Source organism: Pseudorasbora parva, chromosome 3 (genome assembly GCF_024679245.1).
Source record: "Pseudorasbora parva isolate DD20220531a chromosome 3, ASM2467924v1, whole genome shotgun sequence".
NCBI lineage: Eukaryota > Metazoa > Chordata > Actinopteri > Cypriniformes > Gobionidae > Pseudorasbora > Pseudorasbora parva.
The window spans coordinates 34,898,824-34,911,923 of record NC_090174.1 but is presented as its reverse complement, the minus strand read 5'-3'; the positions used below and the strand labels follow the sequence as shown (position 1 = coordinate 34,911,923).

Sequence of the window (13,100 nt, the reverse complement as noted above, 5' to 3'; positions counted from 1 at the left end):
GTTCCTATACTAGCGCAAGGCATGAAGAAAAGCAGGAGCTTTTTCAAGAACACTGGGACAAGGTTTGGAGAGAGAGAGAGAGAGAGAGAGAGAGAGAGAGAGAGAGAGAGAGAGAGAGAGAGAGAGAGAGAGAGAGAGAGAGAGAGAGAGAGAGAGAGAGAGAGAGAGAGAGAGAGAGAGAGAGAGAGAGAGAAAGTAGACAGAAAGAAAGAAAGAAAGAAAGAAAGAAAGAAAGAAAGAAAGAAAGAAAGAAAGAAAGAAAGAAAGAAAGAAAGAAAGAAAGAAAGAAAGAAAGAAAGAAAGAAAGAAAGAAAGAAAGAAAGAAAGAAAGAAAGAAAGAAAGAAAGTAGACAGTAAGAAAGAAAATAGACAGAAAGAGGAAATGAATGAAATAAAAGATTGAATAATACACACCAGGGTCTTATAAACTGCTGTAGCATGGGTGCCACCTCTTGAGGACAAACGTAACCAAGACGACCAATTGTTATTGCTAAGGTAACGCAATCACGGTTATACAGCACCAAACGCCAACCAAGACATGAGCGAATGAGGGGGGGAGGAGAAAACAAAAAGAAACAAACAAACAAACAAACAAACAGACAACTCAGAAACAGAACTCAACAGAATCTGTGTATGAGAATAAACACAAGATTTCACTAGTGCTCTTCACAGCCCCAGACTACAGGGTCAAATGTAAAAATATGACACTAAAAAACATAGATCTCGTTTAAGGGAGGAGTCTTAGAAAACACGGCTTTTTTACAGCTCAAAGAAACTTTCAGTGTCCGCCAAATTTGTGTAACGTATCCACATCACCATCAAGACTGCATGTTCTTTTCCCAAAAAAAACTTGTTTTAAAGATGAAGACTACAGAAAACAATCTTGTTTTATAAGAATTTCTCCCTTAAACTCACAAAAAATTTCTTCAGTAGAACAGAAAAGTCTTGTCTTTCTTTCTGTCTCTTTTGTTTCTTTAAGAAATGCATATTACGCCAAGCGAACTACATGGAGAGGACTAGATTCCACCAGGATCTTAAGAGGCACAGAGGAGGGAGACCTAAGTTTAAGAGACACAAAACTATGCAACATTCTCATTAAAGACAGGCATTTATGAACAGTCCAATGAGACATGCAGAAAGCAGATGATTGGCTCATTAGAGAACGCAGTTCAGTGCAGGATGGGCTGATTCAAAGGATCTGGAACACAGGTCCACCATTATTATATTAATTAGTAGATAAATACTGTAGATGATCAAATACTCACAAATTAGACAGACTTAACATCATAACATTAATGATATAAAACCTGCACCTTAAAGAGATAGACTACCATTCAAAAGTTTGGGGTTTGGAAGATTTTTCAATGTTTTTGAAGGAAGTCACTTATGCTTAAAGGGTTAGCTCACCCAAAAATTTAAATTATGCCATTAATTGCTTGCCCTAATGTCGTTCGACACCCGTAAGACCTCCGTTCATCTTCAGAAAACAGATATTTTAGTTAAAATCCGATGGCTCAGAAAGGCCTCCACTGACACCAATGTAATTTCCTCTCTCAAGACCGATAAAAAGCACTAAAGACATCGTTACAAAGTCCATCTCACTACAGTGGCTCTACAATAATTTTAAGAAACAACGAGAAAAGTTTTTGTGCGCAAATTATTCTTTATTTTGTGCAAAAATTATTCTCATCGCTTCATAAATGTATTGTAGAACCACTGTAGTGAGATGGACTTTTAACCGAAGTCTTTAGTATCTTTTAAGGGACATCGAATTTCAACAAAAATATCTTAACTTGTGTTCCAAATTTGAACGGAGGTCTTACGGGTGTCGAACGACATGAGGGTGAGTAATTAACGACAGAATTTTCGGGTGAACTAACCCTTTGAGGCTGCCTTTATTTGATCAAAAATACAGTAAAAACTATAATATTATGACACATTACAATTAAAGGTGCACTATGCAGCTTTCCGTCCACTGGAGGGCGCCTATTCAAAACAAATCGTAGTTTGATGACGCAAAGAGTGAGCGCAGCATCTTGGGAGATGTGGTCTTCTCATCACAGCCGGTGGAAAATAGGACTCGGGCAGAAATCACGTTCATGCATGCGGTTATTAACGTTACTGTAGTCTAAAGCAGAGCAGGACAGAGTGTTATGGACCTGAGCACAGCTGCTGGAGCGATTGTTAACCAAATACCCGCCTCGCGAATACCGGGACTTTTATTATGACGGGACGGGACACAGTCGCCGTTCGCCTGCACAGATCCGCTCTTCCGGTTATGATTTTGAGGTAATGGAGCTCTGTTTATCATATTAGATACATTTAAGTGTGTTTAAAACGATGTTATGACTTTACTCCGTGCGTTCAGTTGTTCACACTGCTAAGAGTAAAGCGCTCCTGCCAAATAAAAGCCGAAACCGAGGATAACGCAGATATGACGCAATTGACAGGCGACTCCCTCAAATGCAATGCTGAAACGTCCCTGTCCTTAGTTAAAATAGCAATTTTCTCACAATATACAAATAGTTGGAAACATCTGGGATATTGTAGGTACTCAACTGAACAAAATATATAACACTGGCCTAGTGGTTTTCGGATATTTTACTGCTAAAATACTACATAGTGCACCTTTAAATAAAATAAATATTTTCTATTTTTAATATATTTTTTATTTTATTTTTTTCCTGTGATGGCAAAGCTGAATTTCCAGCAGCCATTACTGCTTAGTATTTTTGCAGAAACAAAATTTGTCAATTGTTTTTTCAGTTTCTTTGTATTGAATGTTCAAAGGAACATATATTTCTATTTTAAATTTAAAAAATTGTAACAACGCAAAAGCCTTTGCTGTAACTTTTTAACAAATGAATACATCCTTTCTAAATAAATGTGTTTATTTATTCATCTTACTGACCCCAAACTTTTGAACGGTAGTGTGTTAATAGACTCACTTTTGAAACTGGTTAATACAAATGTTTAGAGTGCATTTGCCTATACCATATGCTTACTTAGATTTTTTTAAAGGGACTTAAGTCTTTGTGACATTAATAACCAAGACATCAGCAATCCTGCATCAAACATTAGCCGTCCTTGACTAAACAACATTCAACATCTATTGGCAGATATGCATTCACATTGAAAAAGAAAAGTAACTTAAACAACAGAAATAAATTGACAAACAGGAACACATCTACAAGTACCCTTGTTTCAGTGGGAGTATGTTAGGAGCATTACACTTCACCCTCATTTAAAAAAAGGCATAAATGCCGGCGGCCATTAACGGCTCAGACTAGAGCTTCAATTTGAGCAGTCCAATTAGAGTGCCGTGTAACTGGGATATATTTTGTGAGGTACAGGTGCTATACATTCATCTAAACACTACAAAACATATTTAGTTTGAGTTTAGATGTCTTCTCTGAATTAAATGGGGGGGGGGACTATTTAAGGTTAACATTTTAGTTAAAAAAGCAATCAAATCAAAGAAAGCAGGTACTAAATACTCCTTTCATGGCTGTTTTACATTTATCATTGTTTGCAATATCTCACTGACTGATGCTTGTAACTTAATTGCGGTGATCTTACCTCTACTTGCTAACGTGGAATTCACTGTTTTATAAATCCACTTCAGTAAATACCACGGCTGGACTGTTACAAGGTCTGTTATATTCATTTCTGAAGACAGGATATGTCAAAGGAACTGACTTTGTATATTTGTAAATAGAAAAAATGAGAAATTAAAAAATCTTATTCATTACCCAGTTAGTTAGCTGATATTCACTCTTAAAACCTTTATCAAACCTTGTAAGGCCCACTTCCTGGAGTTTGTATGGAGATTAAAAAGCACTGCAGAATGGGGACTGGGAGAGTTTGGGAAAGGAAGAAGGCGGAAACCTCTTGTGAGGGGTCAGCCTGGTCTAGCACCCCTCATATGGTACCTGTATTCTCCAGCAGAGTCTTGGGTGTGTTGGGTCGGTTTATGATCTCCACAAGCTGCTGTAAAACCATCTGGACATACGGCTGCATCTCAGAACCTGAGCAGAGAGATAAGTAGCATGTTAACCTAGAAGGGATAATGAAATCAGTGAAACAAATGAATAACTCCAAGACGATGACGAAACTCTCACCCATTTGAATCGATATCTCTCCAATGGCCCATGTTGCATTGTTGCAGACTGATATCAATTCTGGATTCAGGTTTGTGCCCAAGATAGGCATGAAGTTAGCTAGAAAGGAGAGATACAAACAAACAATCAAACAAAGAAAAATGTAAGTTACTGAAGAAGGTAATCCGAGATGGACGAAATTGAGAAAAGTGTCAAGAGAATATGTGCAACCACATACCAATGCAAGGTTTGACATGCTGGAAACATGCTTTGGTCAAATCTCCCAACAGGGCAAAAGAACTCTGTCGAACCTCTGGCATTTTATCCTGAGAAAATACAACAATCAAAAGTCAAATTTCAAAAACAAATTTTGCCATTAGAAGTCTCAAACTGTTTTTGCCAGCCTGTTTTCTATACTGTTTAAACGGGTGGACTGGAGGGCATTGTTGAATTACATTTCTTATAGCTATTTTTCCACAAATAAATTGTCAGTGCGGTTCATATTATGTGCATGTTTTACAATGTATCTGCAGCAGGCAAATATAAGTATCATTGTGTGAAAGTAAAGATTAGAAGTTGAATTTAGAAGCATAAATACTTCGTACTTCGTTTATTGACACTAAATTCATTAAAAGTGACAGTAAAGACATTTATAATGTTACCAAAGATTTCTATTTAAAATATATGCTGTTTTTATGAACTGTCTATCCACCAAATAATCCAGAAAAAATTTTTAATCATGTTTCCCACAAAAAATTAAGCTGCACAACTGTTTTCTACATTGATAATAACAATAATAAGAAAGGTTATTTGAGCTCCAAATCATCATATTAGAATGATTTCTAAAGGATCTTCACACTGACTTGAGGTCAGCTCCTTCAATTGCCACTTTAAAATCTTGTTTAATAACATATTTATTTTCTTTAGTCATGTTTGCTATGTCAGCCTTGGTGAGCACGAGAATTCTTTCAAAAAACATTAAAATAAATGTACAGACGCATAAACTTTTAAACATTAGTGTAAATGAACAGAATGTCTTGGGTTACAAATGTAACCATGGTTCACTGAGAAGGGAAACGAGACACTGCATCCTAGGACGCTGTGGAACACCTCTATAGCGCCCTAGGACACAGTGCGAGTTTCCATTTGAAAGGGAATTGATGCGAGAGGAACTGAACTTGAGTTTGAACTAAGCAACTCAGTTAAGTGTAAAACAACCAAAAAGTACTGTCGAAGTACTGTTAGTTACATTAGACTAAACATACAGTATCATGTATCAGTCCCAAAAAGCATTGTTGTGCTGTATAGTTACCTGCATGCACTGGTACATGAGAGTGAGAATGTTGCTACGGGCAACAAGCTGTTCGATGTTCCCGCCAAGTCCCTCTGCCAAACCACTAAGCAGATCCAGAGCCACAATCATGAAATCTTTATCAGGAGCTTCATAAAACTCAGGCTGCGTCTGGTGGAGCTGTACCACAGAGAAAGAGAGATCATGTGATATATACTATGTTGGATAAAACAATGTTTTTAAAATATGGCACGTTCTCATTTTGCAATATTTTCCACATTACAGAGAGATGATATGGAATGCTTGATGTTTGTGAGTGGTCTCTCACCACGGCATGGGCGAGTGTTTTCTGGACCAGATTGACACAGCGTTGGTAGACAGGCTCACAGTATGGCAGGAAGCCACTCTGAAGGGCAGTGGCCACTGACGAGAGACACTAAAAGAGAAATGAACATAGCATGATAAAGATCTTATATGAATCACAACTGTCAGGGACATACACTCACATGCAAAATTCTAAACAATAAAAATACTTGATTTCCTCTGACTTTGCTGAATTAGTCCTTTTTTTTCTCTGCATGTTTTAGAAATTAGAACTTTTATTCAGACTGGAGTAATGATCGATCATTACTGGAAACGGAATGGATCAAATCAAAACCTCGAGACTGGACTAGAGCTACTGTACTGCCAAAACAACCGTTGTTGCATTAATTTCCTATCATCATTGTAAAGCTGCTTTGAAACCACCTGTATAATAAAAAGCACTATATAAATTAAGGTGACTTGACTTGGCAGGAATAAATTATATTTGAAAATATATGAGAAAGATACTTTTTTTTAATTGTAAAAATATTTTACAATATTACCATTTTACTGTATTTTTGATCAAATAAATGCAGACTTGGTGAGCATAAGAGACTTTTAAAGGGATCCCCTGGTGTTGAGACTTGTATGGCTTGATATAACATAAATGATGTCTCTTACTGAAATATGTAGTAGAAAATCCATGAAAGATCTACTTTATTTAAAAAATCGATTTTATATTTGGACCATGGGCGGCGCTATTTTGTTTGAGTTCTAGGTTGATGACGTAGAATGGTTGCACTCGGCAATCAGCTGGCTCTACCCGTAGCTATTTTCACCACAACGCAACTCGAAAATTGTTTCAGAGTTAAACAAAACCAAATAATTGCTTTGTAATTATACTTAAAACACACTCAAACAAACATGTGCACACAAACTCTCTCTCTCACAGACTCACACACACACACACCAACAGATCGGCGCGAACCCATACGCACTGCGTGCGCGCATACATCACCCTCATTCACTATTCCCTGTGTTGATATCATAGATAGACTGTTGATATGCAGTAGATTAAATGTAATGCCTAATGTGACCAGCAGAGGGAACTATCTAGGTAGGACGATGGGATAGGGGAACGTGAGGAAGAGAGGCAGGATGTTTTGGTTATGATGTTGGTGCATTAAAGTTTGAGCACACGTTCAGTAATTTAAAACCTCAATCTTTAAACTTTCATCTTTAAGACACGAATAACATTCTCTACTTTTGTTCACTAATACAACTTGGAGTGAATGAAGATGAGTGCGTGAAGTCGGACAGCTGTTGTGTGTAAATTGCGGCGCAACGTGAGACTGAATGAATGCACTCGAACATGTCCACTATGGTTTCGGACACCACTACAAAAGGCCGTCCCTTCAAATAATGCCCTATTTCAGGGTATAGGGGGTCGATTTCAGATTCAGCCCCTGTCGTGGAGACTGAGCAGCCCAACATCTCGATTGAGACAGCTGTCAGTGTGTGCGCGCCTGCCGATCTGTGTGTGACTTTGTGTAGGTGAGTTTGTGTGCACATGTATGTTTGAGTGTGTTTTAAGTATAATTACAAAGCAATTCATTGGTTTTGTTTAACTCTGAAACAATTTTCGAGTTGCGTTGTGGTGAAAATAGCTACGGGTAGAGCCAGGTGATTAAAGAGTTCAACCACTCTACGTCATCAACCTAGAACGCAAAGAAAATGGCGCCGCCCATGGTCCAAATATAAAAAAACAATAACAATAAAAGAAACTTTCATGGGGTTTCTACTACATATTTCAGTAAGATACATAATTTATGTTATATTAAGCCATACAAGTCTCAACACCAGGGGATCCCTTTAAAAAATCTTATGAACCCCAATCTTTTAAATGGAAGTTTATATTCATTAAATTTTAGATCACTACCTCCAGTAAAGGAAAGAGGTCTTTATCTTCATCTTTCAGTTGGTTCCATTTTTGTATCAATGGAGGCATCAGCATCTGAATATATTCCTGCAAACAGAGCACAGTGCATGTGAACATCAACAGGCATACAGAAGTCACACGTGTTTATTAGACCTACACAAAGCTAGAGAAACTGCGATTTAGTTATATTTATATTGTAAATAAATACTGTACTTAGGGCTGGGCGATATGGAGCAAAAAATATATCTCGATATATTTTGCTATATCTCGATATACGATATATATCTCGATATCTTTACAGGAAAAATAACCCCCTAAAAACTACAGCAAAAACAAATATGCCAAATACCACAAATTCTTTTTTTTATTATTGAAGTGCAAAGAGGTAGTCAGTTCATGTAGGAACAAATTGCTTTTGCAACATTAAAAAAAACTCCCTGATTACATAAATAATAATAATTTAACTGTAAAAGAAAATAAATAATATTTCCTTCTTTTCATTTATTTCATGCTTTCAAAAGATGAATCAAAGACTCCCTTTTTTACACTTAAAGTAAACAGTAAGCATTTTGCAGAAAGATGGGGGCATGACTGATATAAATAAACTGATTTTGTATCAAAGTTCAAACAGTGATGTTTGTCATGAGTTTGACAAAATTCAAACTCATCATGAGGCTACACATGAGCTGAATTTCACTTCTTTTCCAGTTACAGAAAGAAATATGAATGTCAGAAGGTAGGCTATATGATAATATGATACAGTACAACTGACAGAAGAGCACTGTGTCTCAGGACACCCGGGATGTCGCGTTTTTCCCTCTTGGTTAAAACATGAATAGACCTATTAATCATAATCCCATGATAAAGCTGACAAAATAATAATAGTAATGATATTGCAATACTTTATAAATGTTTTCAAATGATTTGCGATCATTTTGACATTTTAACCGAAAACCATGCGATCAGTTAGACACAAATCATAAACTGACATGATTGCGACCGCGTCTCGCACCAATAGTGTCAATCACCTGACTGTGGGTGAAACTTGCGCTTTGAACTATGATGAACATTAATATTTCTTTATGAATTTTAGCAAGCAGTTGTGTTAGAAGGAAAACATGGTCTCTAAACTGAGTCCTGAACAACGCGCGCGCTTGTCAACATGATAACTAATCCTCACCTGGTTGTGGAAGCAGCCGTGTTCAATGAGACGACACGCGAGGGGAGGGGGAACAAAAGCAATGAGGCGGGAGGCGCGCGAGCGGGAGCGAGCACAGCACAGAGAAGGCAAACAAGCAAAGTGGCGGAATCAGAATTAAATATAAACAATATATCGATATATACGATATGTCCAAATCCATATCGAGTTGAAAAAATATCTCGATATATATTAAATATCGAGATATCGCCCACCCCTAACTGTACTATATATGTTTGAAAAATAAAGATATGTGCCTGATACACAAGTGTTTATGTGTATTTGATCGTGCAATTACTGGTTTGTTGAGATGGTGGCCCACAGAGTCAGCCAGAGTCCCAATGGCATCATAGAGAATGAGTAGGTTTTTGTGCTGGTATTTACTGAAAGCAAAGACCAGCGTGTCCAAAATATAAGCAAGGTACGGCACAAGCTCAGTGCAAGCCTCCTCTTCAAGGGTAGCAAAGGCACTGTGGGAGGAAGAGAGAGACTCAGAGATTAAGAGTTAAAGGAAGGATAAAAGAGATAATCTTAAACAAGACACAATATTGTGACACATGCTCACCTGCAGGCAGCCTCTTGGACACGTTTGTTGCTGTCAAGTATCCGTTTGAGCAGTTCAGTCATGAGTGGTTTGAGGTAGGTGTCGGGGGGCTGGCTTACAACCCAGTGTGCATAGCGGCTCAGAGTCCAGCAAGTGATGGAGCGAACCAACGCCTTCTTATCAGACAGACACTGTACCAGATGAGGAATCAACTCTGGCAAGTAGGGGATCATCCCCTGCATACAGCCTAAGGGAAAGCCCAGATGAATGTCACAATTTCTTTATTAATACATTCATTGTCATTAACTACATGTACCTGGTGTTACTATTACATAGATTGTAATCTATGTAATAGATTTTTTTCCTTAGTACTGTAACTAAAGTAATGTGTAATATGTGCAACACGAACACTGTAAATTAAAGTGTTCCCCAGTTAAGATATAAATTTGTATTTGTTTGTTTACATACTACAGTTCAAAAGTTGGGGTCAATAAGAATTTTTTAAATAAAATTAATACTTTTATTCAACGCAGACTCATTAAATTGCTCAAAAGTGAAAGTAAAGATATTTATAACTTTACCAACCAGGAAAAAATATGCTTTCCATAAAATAAAATAAACATTGAGCAGAATGATTTCAGAAGGATCATGTGACACTGAAGACAAAAACAATGGTGCCATCACAGAAATAAGTAACATATAAAACAGCATTTTTTTTTTTTGCATTTTTTTTAAATGCAACCCTGTATGGACGTACTGTAATAGATTTTGGTAATGTAAGTTTGTTCAAAACATCAGTTTCCCTTTTTAAATGCCAATGCATGTGCTATGAGTGAATCACATTATGTGTTTGTGGGTAATTTTTTAATACCTTCAGCAATGGCTCCCAGTACAAGTATGCCTGACTCTTTAATAAGCCACTCTGGATGGAACAGTAGTTCTTTCAGTAGAGGAAGAATATGCAAGAGCAAATCATCTCTGAAAACATTCGCCAAGACATCCAGTGCAGCTGCAGAACATTTCCCTGCACACATCAGAAAGAAATTATGAAGATACAAACAAATGTTGAGGACTTGGCCGAGTCTGTCATTTGTAAACTACACTGTTTCTTACTCAAGTTCCAGTCTGAAATTGTTTCATCGTCGTCCAAATCATCTTCATCATCTTCCTCGTCCTCAATAGAGTCTCCTCCCTCATGTTGTTGGGCAACGGTGCGTGACCGATGAAACCTTGGGCGAATGTCCTGCTCATTGTCTGGGATTGCTTCATCTTCCTCAACATCGCCCTGAAAAGCATGTACTTATTGAGAGGTTTTTTTCTTTTCGGACAAACTTTTTATCTGGCACAGCCACACAGCGCTGTGTCTACATTATACAGAACTGAGAGAGTCTGTTTAGGGATGCACAATACGAAATTTGTACCTATAATTAGCTTTTCATCACTCATTTAATTTATTTAGCTAACTAGATGCTTTAGAACTCAGTTTCTTAACATGAAAGACAGAGATATGGAAGATAAAGTCAAAGTAATTTGTATTTAACAGCCAAATGTAAACCAAAGGACAATGTGGGGTTATCTTAATGTGGTTCAGCATCGAAACTAAATAACATAGTGATTGTGTGCATGAACTCAATGGCAAATCACAGATTTTTTATTAAATCTTAATCTTAAGTTTGCCCCAGTCCACAGATGTGTGTTAAGTTTCACTTCTGTTTAGGGTGGTATATACATTTTCACAATCAGCTGATGCAAAAAAAAGAAGCTTTAGAACCAGAGAGAGAGCGAAACTGACCTTCAACAGGATTATGTCAATTTCAGAGTATTTCATTCCATTCACAAGAACTGGTGTCAATCTGTGAAAAAGCACGAAAAAAACATGACTGATCCTGATAATGTGTGTGTGTGTGTATGTTTTTGTGACATGAGGACACAAATGTGTATAATGACATGGGCATGACACAGGTATTACAAGGAGAGGGTGAAATATGAGGACATTGGCTATATCCCCACTTTTCAAAATGCTTATAAAAAATACAGGATAAGTTTTTTTTAGAAAGTAAAAATTCAGAATGTTTCCTGTGATGGGTAGGTTTAGGGGCAGGGGCAGTGTAAGGGGATAGAAAATACGGTTTGTACAGTATAAAAACCATTACGCCTATGGAATGTCCCAATATGTCACAAAAACAAACGTGTGTGTGTGTGTGCGCTCACTTGTGCAGGTGTCCACAAAGAACCTCCTTACATACAGGTTGCTCAGCGAGTGTGAGCCAAAACTCACAGGCCTCCAGAGCAACATTTTCATCTTGATCCTGTGTCCTCTGCAACATGTACTGAGAAAGATAAAGGGGTTTGTGAATAGGTTCGAGGGTCTAATATAAAGACATTGGGACTTATTCATGAAACATGACCACAGAGCATAATTTTGTGTTAAAATATTTCTTTTTGTACAAACAAAAAAAACCTATCCCACTGAATTTAGTGTAAGAAGAAGAATTTTACATACAAACTACAAAGGGGTTAATTTTGCTCACGCTTCATGAATAAGGCTCACTGATTCGATTTTTACCAAAACTAGTCCACAAAAGTCTAGTAAAAGAAAGTCCACAAGAGGCTGCTGTTGCTTCATTTTGCCTCTCTGGGATTTGCCGGCCAAATTTATCATTAAACATTTACAACCATGTGATCTAACCTCGATGATGTTGTGCATGTGAGGAAGGAGACGGTCTAGTCGGACTTCTAAAAGCATGACTAAAGCTCTACACACGTTCTTCCTCACTTCTGGCTCCTCATCACCTGCCAGTGCAAACAGGTTCTGTGGCACAAAGAACCACACATATAAATGAAAAAATATTCATTTTTAATAACTATACAACATAACTTCCTCAATAATCAAAATTTGAATCATATTTCTAAGAATAGTTAGGCTAAGCACATAATGACAACTCTCATTTTTGACATATTGCAGGTTTAGAGGTGGTACCTCAATGAAAGGATCTATGTGTAGCATTAGGGCCTGTGTTCTGCTGATGATGAATTGGTTGACGCAGGCAATAGCGTGAGACCTACAACAGACAACAAGCACGGTACATGTTTCAAGCATATTTTAAAAGTCTGAAAAATTACTCAGCAAACTGTTATATATACATACAAATCACAAACATTTCAGGGCCAGTATATATAGTTGACACTAACACAGTAAGTGGCAGTACTGCACCTTAACGCTGGTTGTCAGCCATCATAAAAACGGAAAAAGAAGATGACGCAGTGAGCGCTTCTCAACCGGAAGGCTGCGTCCTAGTAAGACTGCATATCTAGGCTGCCAAGTCATCAAGCTCCATCAAAGGCAGTTTCAATTTGATTGATTAATGGAAGGCAGCCTTTGTTTCGCATCCTTCATTCAGCTTATTTTGAAGGATGCATCATCTGTATCCTTTGCGTCCTTCAGCCACCCACAATCCTTTGCACACATTCCAATTCACAATTCATAATTCAAAGAGAATCAGCAAAAAATGAATCGGAACTGAACTTGTCTAATTTCATTATGCAATGCAAGACAAAAACATGATTTCAGAGATGGAGGCATTATGTTTTTTTTTGTATAGCAAATCAATCACATAATCCTATGTCTGTAATGTAAATCACTGGGAGACCACAGGCAATTGTCATTTACTGTATTGCATTAATAGAAAGTCAGTTAATATAAAGATTTGAAATATAAAGTATTA

At 37.3% G+C, this 13,100-nt stretch overlaps 1 protein-coding gene across 3 annotated transcripts in view; it reads right to left on the bottom strand.

Annotated features, from left to right (window-relative positions):
- Positions 1-13,100, bottom strand: part of tnpo1 (transportin 1) — a 31,642-nt gene that overhangs the window by 4,996 nt on the left and 13,546 nt on the right. The window contains exons 6-20 of one of the 3 annotated variants that reach the window (XM_067438604.1): positions 12,356-12,437; positions 12,065-12,187; positions 11,587-11,705; positions 11,168-11,228; positions 10,489-10,660; positions 10,247-10,399; positions 9,397-9,622; positions 9,130-9,301; positions 7,634-7,720; positions 5,720-5,827; positions 5,413-5,571; positions 4,339-4,426; positions 4,122-4,220; positions 3,933-4,028; positions 415-490 (exon numbers count right to left, since the gene is read on the bottom strand). In XM_067438604.1, coding sequence (XP_067294705.1) covers positions 415-490; positions 3,933-4,028; positions 4,122-4,220; positions 4,339-4,426; positions 5,413-5,571; positions 5,720-5,827; positions 7,634-7,720; positions 9,130-9,301; positions 9,397-9,622; positions 10,247-10,399; positions 10,489-10,660; positions 11,168-11,228; positions 11,587-11,705; positions 12,065-12,187; positions 12,356-12,437 — 1,821 coding nt within the window. Of the gene's footprint in view, positions 1-414; positions 491-3,932; positions 4,221-4,338; positions 4,427-5,412; positions 5,572-5,719; positions 5,828-7,633; positions 7,721-9,129; positions 9,302-9,396; positions 9,623-10,246; positions 10,400-10,488; positions 10,661-11,167; positions 11,229-11,586; positions 11,706-12,064; positions 12,188-12,355; positions 12,438-13,100 lie in introns of all 3 variants that reach the window. The other 2 variants (XR_010904367.1, XM_067438603.1) reach the window with 2 other exon arrangements.